Below are 12,384 nucleotides of genomic sequence, written 5' to 3' on the forward strand. Positions count from 1 at the left end.
CTTAATCTGTTGTGATTTATTTGCTAAGTGTTGTAGTTACAATTTTCTTATATTGAAGTGAAGAGACATTACCAATAATTGGAACTAGTTCTCCCTTCCTTATTTCTTCCTTCAGCATTGTCAACAATTAGCACATCTTGACTGAGCAACAGAAAAAAATGTAGATTACTTTTTCTTGCCTTAAATTCTCCATATGCTCCATGCGCTATTTTTGGAAGTAGCCACATTTTGTTGCTAGATATGAAGTCAGCATTCTTCAGCCACAAATCATACTATACATCAACAGATCTATAACTTTGTTATTCTCTTCTCTAACAGAAAAAAAATATCTTTTAACTGCTAGCTGTTTGCATTAAATATAATTGAGAGATAAATATTGGAATTTACCTACAAGCAATCCCAGGGTTACAATTGTCAAACTTAAGGACAACCAGGTCTGCCAATTACTCTAAAATGGAATCCAGCCGATGAACTGCTGAAGCTGTGCAGTGTTTTTAATGAACTGCCGAAATCGCACATTTTTAATATACAGATTTTGTTCAGTGGTTCATTGTGTGGCTTTGTTGGTTTGTTGGCTCAAGGAAGGAGAATGCCATCCACCATTTTTAGTAATAAGTAGTCTATTCACAGAGATGAGTTCCTACTTACAAATTCAAGTTAAAAGTCTGAATTTGAAACAGGATTTGTTCTTAACTAGGGAACTGCCTGTATATTATTAAAATATTATAAAGAATATCAATCAAAATGCTTATTTTCATTTTTTTATTGCACTGTAGAAGTTATATTTAGTGTTGGCAAGTAGAAAGAGAGATTATAGATATTTAGGGCATTGTTTATTTCAGATAATGCAATTTTTTTCCCCACCTTTATACATCCCCAGGAAGACAGCTTTCCTTGTCCACACTGATTCTTTGTGAATTCATCGGGGATGAATAATCCCCAATTGGAAAATGCTGTTGTGTGGCCTTGCAGCCTCCAAAAAGAGTGGGAAAGCATGCATGCCCTGTTCTTGAATACTTTTTGGAGAGTCCAGAAGCCGCGTGAGGGCAGGGCTTTCTCCAAAGGGTCTGGAAACCTGGCATGTCGCCTGTGACAGGTCTTAGTTTCATTGTCACTGCACTAAGCCATAATGTGTTTGATTTTCATTTAGCATAGTGTGTGAACTAAGTTAGGTTCAAATCCTAGTCCATCTAGCTAAGTACAGCTTTGTCTAAATATATACTTTAAAGTACAAATATTTAATATAATACATAATACTAATAAAAATAGACCAACTAAAAGAAGCTGCTTATCACTTTGGGAAAATAATCTATCCTACCTCCACATGGCAATGAAATCTTTTTTCTTTTTAAAGAACACTGATCTACCATTATAAACTATTACTTTTCCTCATCATCCATCATGGTAACTGCTAGGTTCATAAATTGCTTTAAGAAAGTATTCAGTTTCAATGAAACTGTTACTTAAAAAAAAAACAGAATCTCTGATCAAGAGGTAGAACACTAGTGATAGAAAATTGACTGCATTTTAGTTTTTCTCCCTTAATCTCTCATGGAGACTCTCTTGCAGAACCCTAGTAGTTTTCTTTCTTAAAAGAAGAAAACATGGAATCCTGCTTTAAGTTTCTGTGGTTTGCAAATTATAAATTAGTGAATTAATTTCCATAAAACACAATTTATTAACTACGATAGCAGGATCGCACAATACATTAGTGAGAAAACGAACGGCACTTCAATGAGTCCTATACAATTCCATGAAATGAAACTGGATTCAGAAATTTAACTTGGTGCAGTCAACAAGGCATATGTTGATTGCACCAACTTACAAGGCTCAAGTGCTTTATCATACAACTGCCAATCCATGAAGATTCATCCCCCTTCCCAAGACTTTACTATCACTGCAGGTAGTCCCCAACTTATGAATGGTTGCTTTTAGCAACCGTCAAAGTTACAACTTATTTGAAAATGGAGTCTTACGACCAGTGGTGGGATTGAAATATGTGAACAACCAGTTCTCTGTGTGGATGCTGCTTCCGGAAGTCCATTCTGGGCCCGGGCAACAAAATATTAGCTACCGGTTCCGCCGAAGTGGTGCGAACCGGCTGAATCTCACCACTGCTTATGACCCGGACCTGAAATTCCAATGATCACTTCAGCCATGTGACCACACTTCAGGCATTAAGCAACATGACTTTATTTATGGCGGTTCAAAGTGTCCTGTGGTCACATGACCACATTTTATGGAAGTTTTGCAGAAAATCATCACTTCCGAGTTTTCAGAGAAACCAGGCCATAGCAAACAATGGGCTTGCTTAATAACCATAGCATTTGCACTTTCAACTGCCTCGTTTACAATATAACTGCCGCAAGAAACATAATAAAATTGGGCCAGTTACCGGTACTATTAGATACCTGGGAAATTATTTGGGTGAGGAACGTTAAATTTACGCAAGCCCAAAATTTAAGGGAGAACTTTTATAAAATGTTTTATAGATGGCATCTTGATCCACAAAAAATGTCTCGTATGTATCCTGATTTACACCCTAAATGTTGGAGATGTGGAAGTTTGGATGCTACATATTATCATATTTGGTGGACGTGTAAAAATATAAAAGCTTTTTGGATTAAGATATGGTGGAATATTCAAAGAATTTTTAGAAGGAGGGTAAAATTTACCCCACAATTGTTTTTATTAGGTATTGTTACAGATTGTGATACTAAAGATATCACATTGATGTTAAATTTAATCACAGCTGCAAGGTTGTTAGTAGCACAATGTTGGAAGGAATCTCTGCCTACTTTGCAAGAGTGGCTTTTTAAAGTTTCTTATCTGGCGGAAATGGCAAAGATTTCAGCTTTCCTGAAGGATCAATCTCAAGAGAAGTATGTTGTGGTATGGAGGAAATGGATAGATTTTATACAACACAAGATGGATATTAAAAAATATTATTTAGCTTTTTAATAATTTATATTGAAAAGCCAATTTTCTTGAAAAGCCAAACTTTTTTCCCTTTTTTTCTGTTTATTATTATTATTTTCTTCTTTCCTCTTTTCTATTTTTCTTTATATATATATATATATATATATTACCTTTAATTATTTTATAACTTGTTTAAGTAATGTATTTAGATTTGTTTATAGTTTTATAACTTATATTGAAAAGTTAATTTTCTTTTCATATTTTTTACGTATTTTTTTCTTCTTTTCTGGTATTTATGTTTTTCTTTTTTTACATATATATTGTTGTTAATTATTTAGTAATTTGTTTAAGTAATGTATCTAGATTTATTTATATTTTATACTTTTCTTAAGATTTTTTGATGAAATTCTAATTAAGCCTATATCCAGCTCTGGGATAGTCGGGGGAGGATAGGGGAGGGTTGGGGAAAACTGTTTTGTTTTTGTATTGTAAAACCTTATAAATTTTCAATAAAAAAAAAATTGGGCCAGTTACATGATCGACCCATTTGAAAATCATTATGACTTACACTATAATGTGCAGGCTCCATTACGGTCATAAGTAGTTGCAATGGCATCTCAACCAATTTGCTTGTGAGATGCAGAGGTAACGCAACAGTGTCTTTAGCATCTTCTATAAACATTTACAAAGTGCTTGCTAGGAATGGCAACAGTCTAGGAAAGACAACTAGGAACAGTAACTATTGCTCAGTTGCCAATTCTTGTCTGGACAATGGCTCCTCTTCCTCCTTTTCATTTTTAAATTCCATTTCCAAAATCTACAGGAAGGCAAAAATACTCCTCAGTGACACAGGCAATTTACTGGTGTCTGCTTCTCCTTGCTGCCCTTGCTATTCATCTGCAAAAATAGAAGACTTATTGCTCTGAGTGATTCCACACCCACACAGTTTCTGTATCTCACTTCTCCAGGCAATGACTTCTTCCTCTTTGTCTGTGGTAACTATGAGGACTTGAATAGAGTACATATTAGCTACAATTCATTACCTCCTCCAACCCTCTAATTCAGGGGTCCCCAACCTTGGGCACTTTATGACTTGTGAACTTCAATTCCCAGAATTCCTCAGCCAACCATGTTGAAGTTCACAAGTCATAAAGTGCCCAAGGTTGGGGACCCCTGCTTTAATGGAAAGAATTCAGAAACTACTGTGCAGCACCTGTGGCTGAGGTGCTAACAAATCCCCACTCAAACTGAGTCTCCAAAATCCACCTTGAACCTGGATAATATTTATCGTATTAGTGTCCATGAAGCTTTGTTCTCCCTCATACTAGCGTCTCATGAAGCTGTTTTCTTTGGGCACATTACTCTGTGATGGATTTTAGAATCTCAGGGGGGATCTTCCAGATTTGTTTTGAAGGTGAAAGAGATACTGGCTAGGTCCACAGGGGTAGGCAACCTTGGCTCTTTTATGACTCGTGGACTTCAACTCCCAGAATTCCTGAGCCAGCCACGAGTCACAAAAGAGCCAAGGTTGCCTACCCCTGGGCTAGAAGATGGCAAAGCTTGGAATGTTAAACTGACTGCTTACTGAGAAGTTAGCAGAACTGCAGCTAACGGTTTCACACGTATCACTGTATCATAGTTATTTTGCAGGTTTTGCAAGGTATTATGATTTGCAGACATTTATGTCTTAGTGTGTTTTGTGACCCCGGTTAGTTTATTCAGTAAATCGTAAGTTATCAGGTCACTGTATTCTTAAAGCAATGCTATGGATATTATATATATATATATATATATATATATATATATATATATATATATATATATATATATGCACTGGAAAGAATGAGCTTCATGGCCCATTCAACAATTGGCTGAATAAAACATAGTTGTTTGGATTTACTAACATGCTAAGCTAGAGACAGGCATCCCATAGTCCCTAAGGTTAGCGTTTTGATAAGTTTAATGCATCTATTTCAATCTGTTACCTGTTCAATCAGGTAACAGCACTGAAATGTGGCTGAACATTTTGGTTTATCCTCAGTAATGTCACTGGCATAAACTTGAGATCTTTGGAGGCTGGATTTCTTTTTTTACTACAGTACTAAAGTACAACCCACACCTATAAAAATGTTGCTACTTTTATGCTAAGCAATAAATCATGGATTGCAACATATTAAAGGTTCTTTTCAATCAAGTTGCTAAGTCAAATCCTAAATTACGACTTGACACAAAGTGTGAACCCACTCATTAAGAAACGGCATTTTTAGCTCTTTATTTAATACCATGTTGGTTCTTTTAAAATTCTTAAGCCTCAGATGATACAATGGTGTTGTATATCTGTGGCTTCTCATATCTACACATTTTATCTATAGAAGAATACATGTTCTTTTCATTCCTACTGTTACATACTTTTCCACTGGCTTCTAAGGATGCCAAATGTTAATGATTTGATCATGAAATAGAATAGCTATTTGTTTCTCATTCCATCTGCAGTGAAAGATCCCAATGATACTTAGGTCACTACTTACTCCCAATAAAGAAGAATATTTGTAGCTCAGGGTTGAAATGAAGTCTCCTTGGTGCTCTCTGAGCTTGGTTGTTTTCTTGCAGATGTTTCACTATACGAACTAGGTATAATGCTTATGTGCTTATGATGTTACCTAGTTTGGGTAATGAAAGGTCTGCAAGAAAACAATCAAGCTCAGAGAGCACCAAGGACCCCTCACTACTTACCCCCATTAGGTTATATAGGGGGCACAGCCAGCCATATAAATCACAAGCCAGCCTTATGTGCTCAGAGAGTCGCCACACTTGAGCGCCATCGATGGAAGAAAAGAAGGGCAATCTGTCAGGTTGTAGGAAGGGAAAAAGAGTTTGGAAGTGAGTTGAGAGAACGTTGGCTGGAGTCCTGGATGGCAGTTAAAAGTTATGTAGCTCTAGTTGGAACTTTCTCTGTGTATATGGGAGGGTGGGTGTATTTTATCTTCTTTGGCTGTGTATTATGTGTGGACTCTTATGTTCTTTTGATACCTTTAATAAAGTTGAGTTTTGTTTAAGTCCTGGAGTTGACCGGTGATCTTCTCCTACCCACCTCAGCCTGGCTGTTTCCTTTTTTATATTTAGCCAAACCCAGGGTGGATGAGGATTTCCCCTTCAATCCTCTCCTGGTTTCCCACAGGCTGGGATGGAAGGGGAGAGCTGGTTTATACTGAAGGGATGGTGATAACAAGGACCCCTAATTTTCCAAGCACTTTTGTCCACAGACATGATTACCTTAGAACTGAAGAGTTCTTAGAGTTTGAGATCCTGATGGATGCCCAAATGCTAACAGAATCATTAAGATCTAATCAAATTTTCTATTTTACCATAAATGTTGCTAATTTGCAAAATCAACCAACTACATTTTAGCCAAGTATTGCACTCTAATCAGTTTATGATCAGTTTATACCCATATTTCCACTAATATAAGACTGGGTCTTATATTATTTTTTGCTCCAAAAGATATATTAGGGCATGGGTGTCAAACTTGCCATGTCACGTGACGTGCCACGACGTATCGCAACTTTTTTTGCATTGCTGGAGCTGGGGTGGGCACGGCCTCCGTATGATGCGACCGGCCCATGGGCCGGCAGTTTGTCACCCCTGCATTAGAGCTTATTTTCAGGGAAATATGGTACTAAATGCATCCATCTGGCTGATGATCTTAACTGGGGTTTATTTTTGAGGTAGGGCTTATATTATGAGCATCCTGAAAAACCATGCTAGGGCTTATTTACCAGTTAGGTCTTATTTTTGGGGTAACATAATAGTTTGGTGTATCATAACAGTAGCAATGGGGCAGATGTATATATGCAAAAAGGTGTCACTACATTGGCTAATCTACCCAATGTTATGAGGAAAGAGGTATGTTCTGATGACCACGTTTTTAAAGTTATTCAACAAATATAGATAACTGCGAACTCCTAAGAGCTGTTCAGACCAAAGTATTGTATAAATCTTATAAGTTAATGCGTAGATGACAGCTGCAGTAACAATAAAGGAAATTTTGTTGTTGCCGATATTACTAAACCTGCAAGACCAACCGTATCATTAACCTGGGTGGGGAATCTGTATCCTCCAAATGTAGCTGAATGATAAATTCCACTAACCCCTGCCAGCATGCCTAGTGGTGACAGATGCTAAGAGCTATAATTCAGCAGTATCAAAAAAGGCAAATGTTTTCCATCTCATTGTAACAAACACTAACTCCTTTTTAATTCCTAGCATATTCCATAGTTGGGGAGGGCTACAGAGCTTTCTTATGGGAATATTGCAAGCAAATGCATCACATGTAGGAGGCAGGCTTTTAAAGATGCATGTATTAACAGCTGGGGTTCCCAATGGCCTGGATCCTTGTATAAACTGAGGGCTAATTTCACCCTAAATCACAGCATTGTTATCACTGGTTTACATAATGTGTGAATCTAGCCAATTTTAATATATTCTATTAACCAAATTCAAGCAGCTATGGCATAGTATAATTCTGCAAACCTTGGTACAATTCCCAGCTTAGTACAACATGTGAATCTGGCCTTTATTTCTGTTGGCATTAGTCTAGAAACAAGTCCTTGGAAAATCACTAAAATGCACTACAATCCAAGACAACAGCATACTGTAAATGAGGAATATGTAACTTTTCTGGGCCATGAAGTGATAAACTGGGAGTCATATAGCAAAAATGTACAATTTAATCTGATGACATTTATATTTAAATACTGTAAAGTGAATATAATTACACGTCAGCTCTGCGTTTAATAAATAATCCTTCTTCCTTTGCATTAGAACTCTAACTATGTGGTGCATTTTGGAGATCTTAAAGAACCTACAAGGTTTTAGAGAGCCGATGTAGTCTCCATAACTGAGATTGAACTACAGCAGAGATCTTTCCTCCAGATAAATTATAAATTAATCAGATCCAACATGACTTCCTCCTTCTGTAAGTCCCTCAATGAATTAATGCTACATAGCATTTTGTATTTGCTATTCCATTCTACTGGTTATCTCAGCTATCTACCATCTGTTCATTTTGTAATAGCATATTAGAATAATTGTTTCCTCTGTAAACTCATATTAGAATGGATATATATTTGGGAAAAAGGAAAGGAAGATTTGCTCCTTCTGTTTTATGGTCAGCATGCTAAACCACAGGAAGATAAAAAAAGAACACAGAGCAAGTAAAAAAAACCTAAGCAAATACTTCAGCAAATACAGGAAGGGTAGCAAAACTGCATCCTTCCAACTCCATTAAAGCTGAAAAGAATTAAAGTAGCATTTCTGAAAGTGTGACCCAAGGATGCCAAGCCCCTCCACCAAAGATCCTCTTAGGGGTCCACAAACTCAAAATGAAGATATTTGCAAAAAATTTAAATGTCACTTTTCTCTTTGTTACAAAATAGTTGTACACGTATCGGAGCTTTTTCGCCATTGTCGGCAATGGGGTGGACGCAGCTCCAGTATAATGAAACCGGCCTGCGGGCTGGCAGTTTGACACCCCTGTTGTATAGTGTCCATGACAAAATATTATGTATGTTAATATTTAATGGTTTAATATTTATGATTATTATAATTTATATAATTTAGAACTACCATTATTTATAATAATTTATTACATGATTTAATAAGTATTCTATTAACATGTCCACATTAATTTTTGGTATGGTAAATGATAAATATAACCCATACAAATAAAAACTCTTTTGTAGACCTCCATAGTTCTTAAAAGTGAGAAGAGCAAAATATTAAAAAAAACCAGCATTAAAGACTACATTTACCAAACAAATCAATGAACAGATATACTTTGAGATTACAGATTAGATTAGATTAGATTACTGGCACAATGATTTTTCGGACAAATTGAGAAGTCACTTCAGAAAATAAACATTTAAATACACATTCGAAATTTTAATATTTATTTAAATTAATAATAATAATATTTAATTATTATTAAAATTAAAACAGTAAACCATGAACCATATGTGAATGGTTCACAGTTGGACTCATGCTTGGCCTTTACAGTATTTTTTTAATTATTATTAACATGGTTACTTTGCACTCACATACTATTCCCCCTTTCTGTCACACTGAAACTTGCAACTTTGAAAATGTTTTAGAGTTCTTCTGGAACTCATATTCAGAGCTTTAAGCTATTGCGTTCACTTCTAGGGCTGTTACTACAAACTATGATTTGTGAATCTGAGTGGCAACATCAAGCCAAAAGTGGTGACTGTGGTGACTGTGGCTTACTTAGCATGATGGATGAGATAGGCCACACACCACAAACTTAACATCTTATTCGCTTATCTTTTATTCCGATATTAATGATAGAATATTTGGAATGCAAAAATCCGGGCAACCAGTAAACAGAGCAAAACCAAAAGCTACGCTGTCGTGTAGCGCTGTCCGGATTTTTGTAATCCCAATAGTCGCCTCTGGAATGCTTAACGAGGTTTGATTTATTAATGACATATGTATGGGAATGCATACAAACAATTCAATAATTATACGCTGTCACAACCAAGCAGGCTTTCGCAATCGCTTGTGAATCGTCTCTGCACTGTTAAATCTTCGCCTGTATCTACTTTGGAGGCGGTTTTTGACTCCTGGCGAACAGTCCCTGCAAGGGGTGGGATGGCAAAACCTAAGCCCGTTGACCCGAAGGGGTTTTCGGGCGCCTAATTTTGCACAAAAGACGGACGGGGTAGACGCAACCCTCCAGCATGTCTATCAGCAAAACCTCTGGGCGAGAAGCCTCCCCTTTTCTGAACGGGAGCAGAGCGACTAAAGGAAAGCTTTTTCCACTTTCCCAGCTGACCAAAAAAAAAAAAAAAAAGCACCCTGGTGTCACAAGAATGACGGCAGCGGGGAGAGGGGCGGGAGAGGGGAGTAAACAGGTAGGAAGGAGGAAGTTAAGAGTTGAAAGCGGGCGGCGTTTACAAGAGCAAGTTTTCTCGAAGGTGGGGGAGGGGCTACCTCATCCACGGCAGAGGTGAATGCGGGGATGGGGGCGGGGGGAACGGCCACACCACCGAAAACTTCTCCCGCAGAAGGTCGATCCCCCCGCCCCAGCCTTCCCCCCCTCCTTGACCTCAACCTCCAAATGTCTTACCTTGCCGAGATACAGCAGAACCAGGAAAAAAACCTTCGCCAGTCCCCTCATGGTGCCCAGAAGCAGCGGCGGCGGCGGCAGCTCGGGAATGCGCGCTCACTCAGCGCCGCTATATGTAGTCATGGCAGAAACTCTCCTTACCCGCCCGCCAAAAAAAAAAAAAGAAAAGAAAAGAAAGAAAGCCCTGGAGGAGGGAAGCGAAGAAGCCGCGCTGCTCGCGTTTCGCTCCTTTCTCCGAGGAGCCCTTCTGCAGCCTTTACCCCCGCGGCCGCTGGGAGAACTCAGGGACGCCGCGAACTACAGGCAGAAAACCCGGCACGGCAACCGTCTGGGGAGGGCAAAGAGTCAGCCACCGCCCCTTTCTGACCATTCATCGCTTCCTCCACGCTGCTGCTGCCGCCACCGCCGCCGCCGCCGTTTGCAGAGGGCAGAAATTAAGCTCCACGTTGGCGGCAGTTAAAGGGTTGGTCTTTAGCGGTTGCTTGCTGGCAGCGGAGTAGGAAGTTGTTCAAGCCCGCATTTTTTTTTCCTCCCTTCCCGGATTGGGGTTAGGGTGCAAGTGGCTCCCCTAAAGCTTTTTGTCTCCCGTCCTCCTCTTCTTCCTTGGCAGAGGTTATTTTCTGCGTGGGGGATTTCAAAATGCCGCTGGATGGGGATCTTCCGGTTTGTTTTGGAGAGGGAGTCGTACTGTTATACCCGGATTGCAACTGGACGACTAGGATCTTGGGAAGTAAACTATGGCATTGAATTCACTCCTTGTGGTAAAGGATAAATTTTGCCTGGATTGGGCTTAATGTTTTGGTTGATTCAGTTAGGTTACCAAACAACCCATGACTCAGTGTGATGTGTAAACTACCCAAAGGAAGGAGTTTGCAACAAAAAATTTGCACGAAACAGTGGCAGTGTATCGTCCCCTGAGCATTTCAAAAATGTCAAGTTGTCAGGTCACTCGCAGTGACTTGTGGCTCCATCCATACCAATTTTTTGCACCAGTATAGCTGTGGTTTGCTATTGCCTTCTTAGCTGAGATTAAATCTCTTTGAAATGATCGTCGGCCTTTACAGTGATTGCCATGTTTTTCTGTTTAGGGGCACAATGAGCCACAGACTGACCTCATGTGATGTGGTACAAGAATTGGGTTCGCAAATAAGCAGGTTGACTATTTTTGTGGTTTAATGTTACATACATTATACATGTATAATGTTAGGGGCTGACAACTCAAGCTTGACCCTAACCCTTCTATGAACAAATCTGCAGATTCCAGCAACGATCCACAGATCTTCCAAAATCATTTTATGTTGCTCACTTCATCTGTAGTTTTCTCTCTTGATTTCCTTAAACAAATTTAATCATTTTTCCTAATCTGTCATCCATCCATCCTTAGAGTAGCTTTTAGCTGCTGATTATTGCCTCAGAGTTAGCAGTCAGCCTTTACTTCCTTCTCTTTGTGGGGCCATGATATTCTTAGCAACATCGCCAAATCCATACTTCAGTGATGCTTATATTTTTCTCGTTCTTTCTCAATGTACAGCTTTTTTACAGTCATATAGTATCACTTTGGAAAGTCACTGCTTTAGCTCTCTAATTTATTTCCATCAAGTATGCATAAGATTTCAGCCTTATTAATTTGTAGCAACAGAGCAGCTGTAACAGAAAATTTTAGTTGGAAAATGATCAGAAAATGGCTCCACTGAATACAGGGAGAAATATAACAGAAGGCCAACAAAAAGGACCAGCAGTTGGTTTCAAAGCCTCTTTGCACCCTTTTTAATAGGCTGTAGATTTACTACCATACAAGTCACCTTTAGATTTCACTTCTGCTTCTGTCATAAAAATAAAGAGAAGCAGGCATGTGTCACCAATCAAACAAGAAGTCTGCAGTACAGGAAAACTGTACTTAATTATTTTTCCTTCAGTTTTGTACAGAAGGAATTTAGAGAGCATGCTTTGATGTTTGGCATTCTATCAACTTTAATGCAGAATAAAAGTCTGGATGAAATGGCAGTGTAGTTGCGCAGGACTAATTAATGATCTGTAGTTCATCCCACCTGGGCATTGAATATGACCTAGTTCTTCTTGATCAAGATCTGGTTTCATGATCAAAATTTTTAATTAGAAAATACCGACATAATAAGACAAAACAAAGAAGCTGTTGTACCTTAATAAATTGACTTAGAGTTTCATGAACTAGACCCCCTTTATCAGCCACATTGGCAGAAGAAAGTTGACCTCGAATTCTTCTCCATGGTAGTGCACTCAGAAGTTCAAAGAAGAAGATCTGATTGCAATTTGAATTATAATTCTGTTTTGGCATAAAACAG

The 12,384-nt window shown here is 38.4% G+C and overlaps 1 protein-coding gene across 2 annotated transcripts in view; it reads right to left on the bottom strand.

Annotated features, from left to right (window-relative positions):
- The window catches only part of LOC120311367 (receptor-type tyrosine-protein phosphatase eta-like), a 106,827-nt gene extending 95,728 nt beyond the window's left edge, over positions 1–11,099 (bottom strand). Inside the window, exon 1 of one of the 2 annotated variants that reach the window (XM_039350769.1) lies at positions 10,064–11,099. In XM_039350769.1, the coding sequence (XP_039206703.1) occupies positions 10,064–10,114 (51 nt within the window). In that variant the 5' untranslated portion in view covers positions 10,115–11,099. The remainder of the gene's footprint in view (positions 1–10,063) is intronic. The other variant, XM_039350767.1, reaches the window with a different exon arrangement.
- Positions 11,100–12,384: the final 1,285 nt, after the last annotated feature.

Source organism: Crotalus tigris, unplaced genomic scaffold (genome assembly GCF_016545835.1).
Source record: "Crotalus tigris isolate CLP2741 ecotype Arizona unplaced genomic scaffold, ASM1654583v1 scf7180000018354.2857554, whole genome shotgun sequence".
NCBI classification, from domain to species: Eukaryota; Metazoa; Chordata; class Lepidosauria; order Squamata; family Viperidae; genus Crotalus; species Crotalus tigris.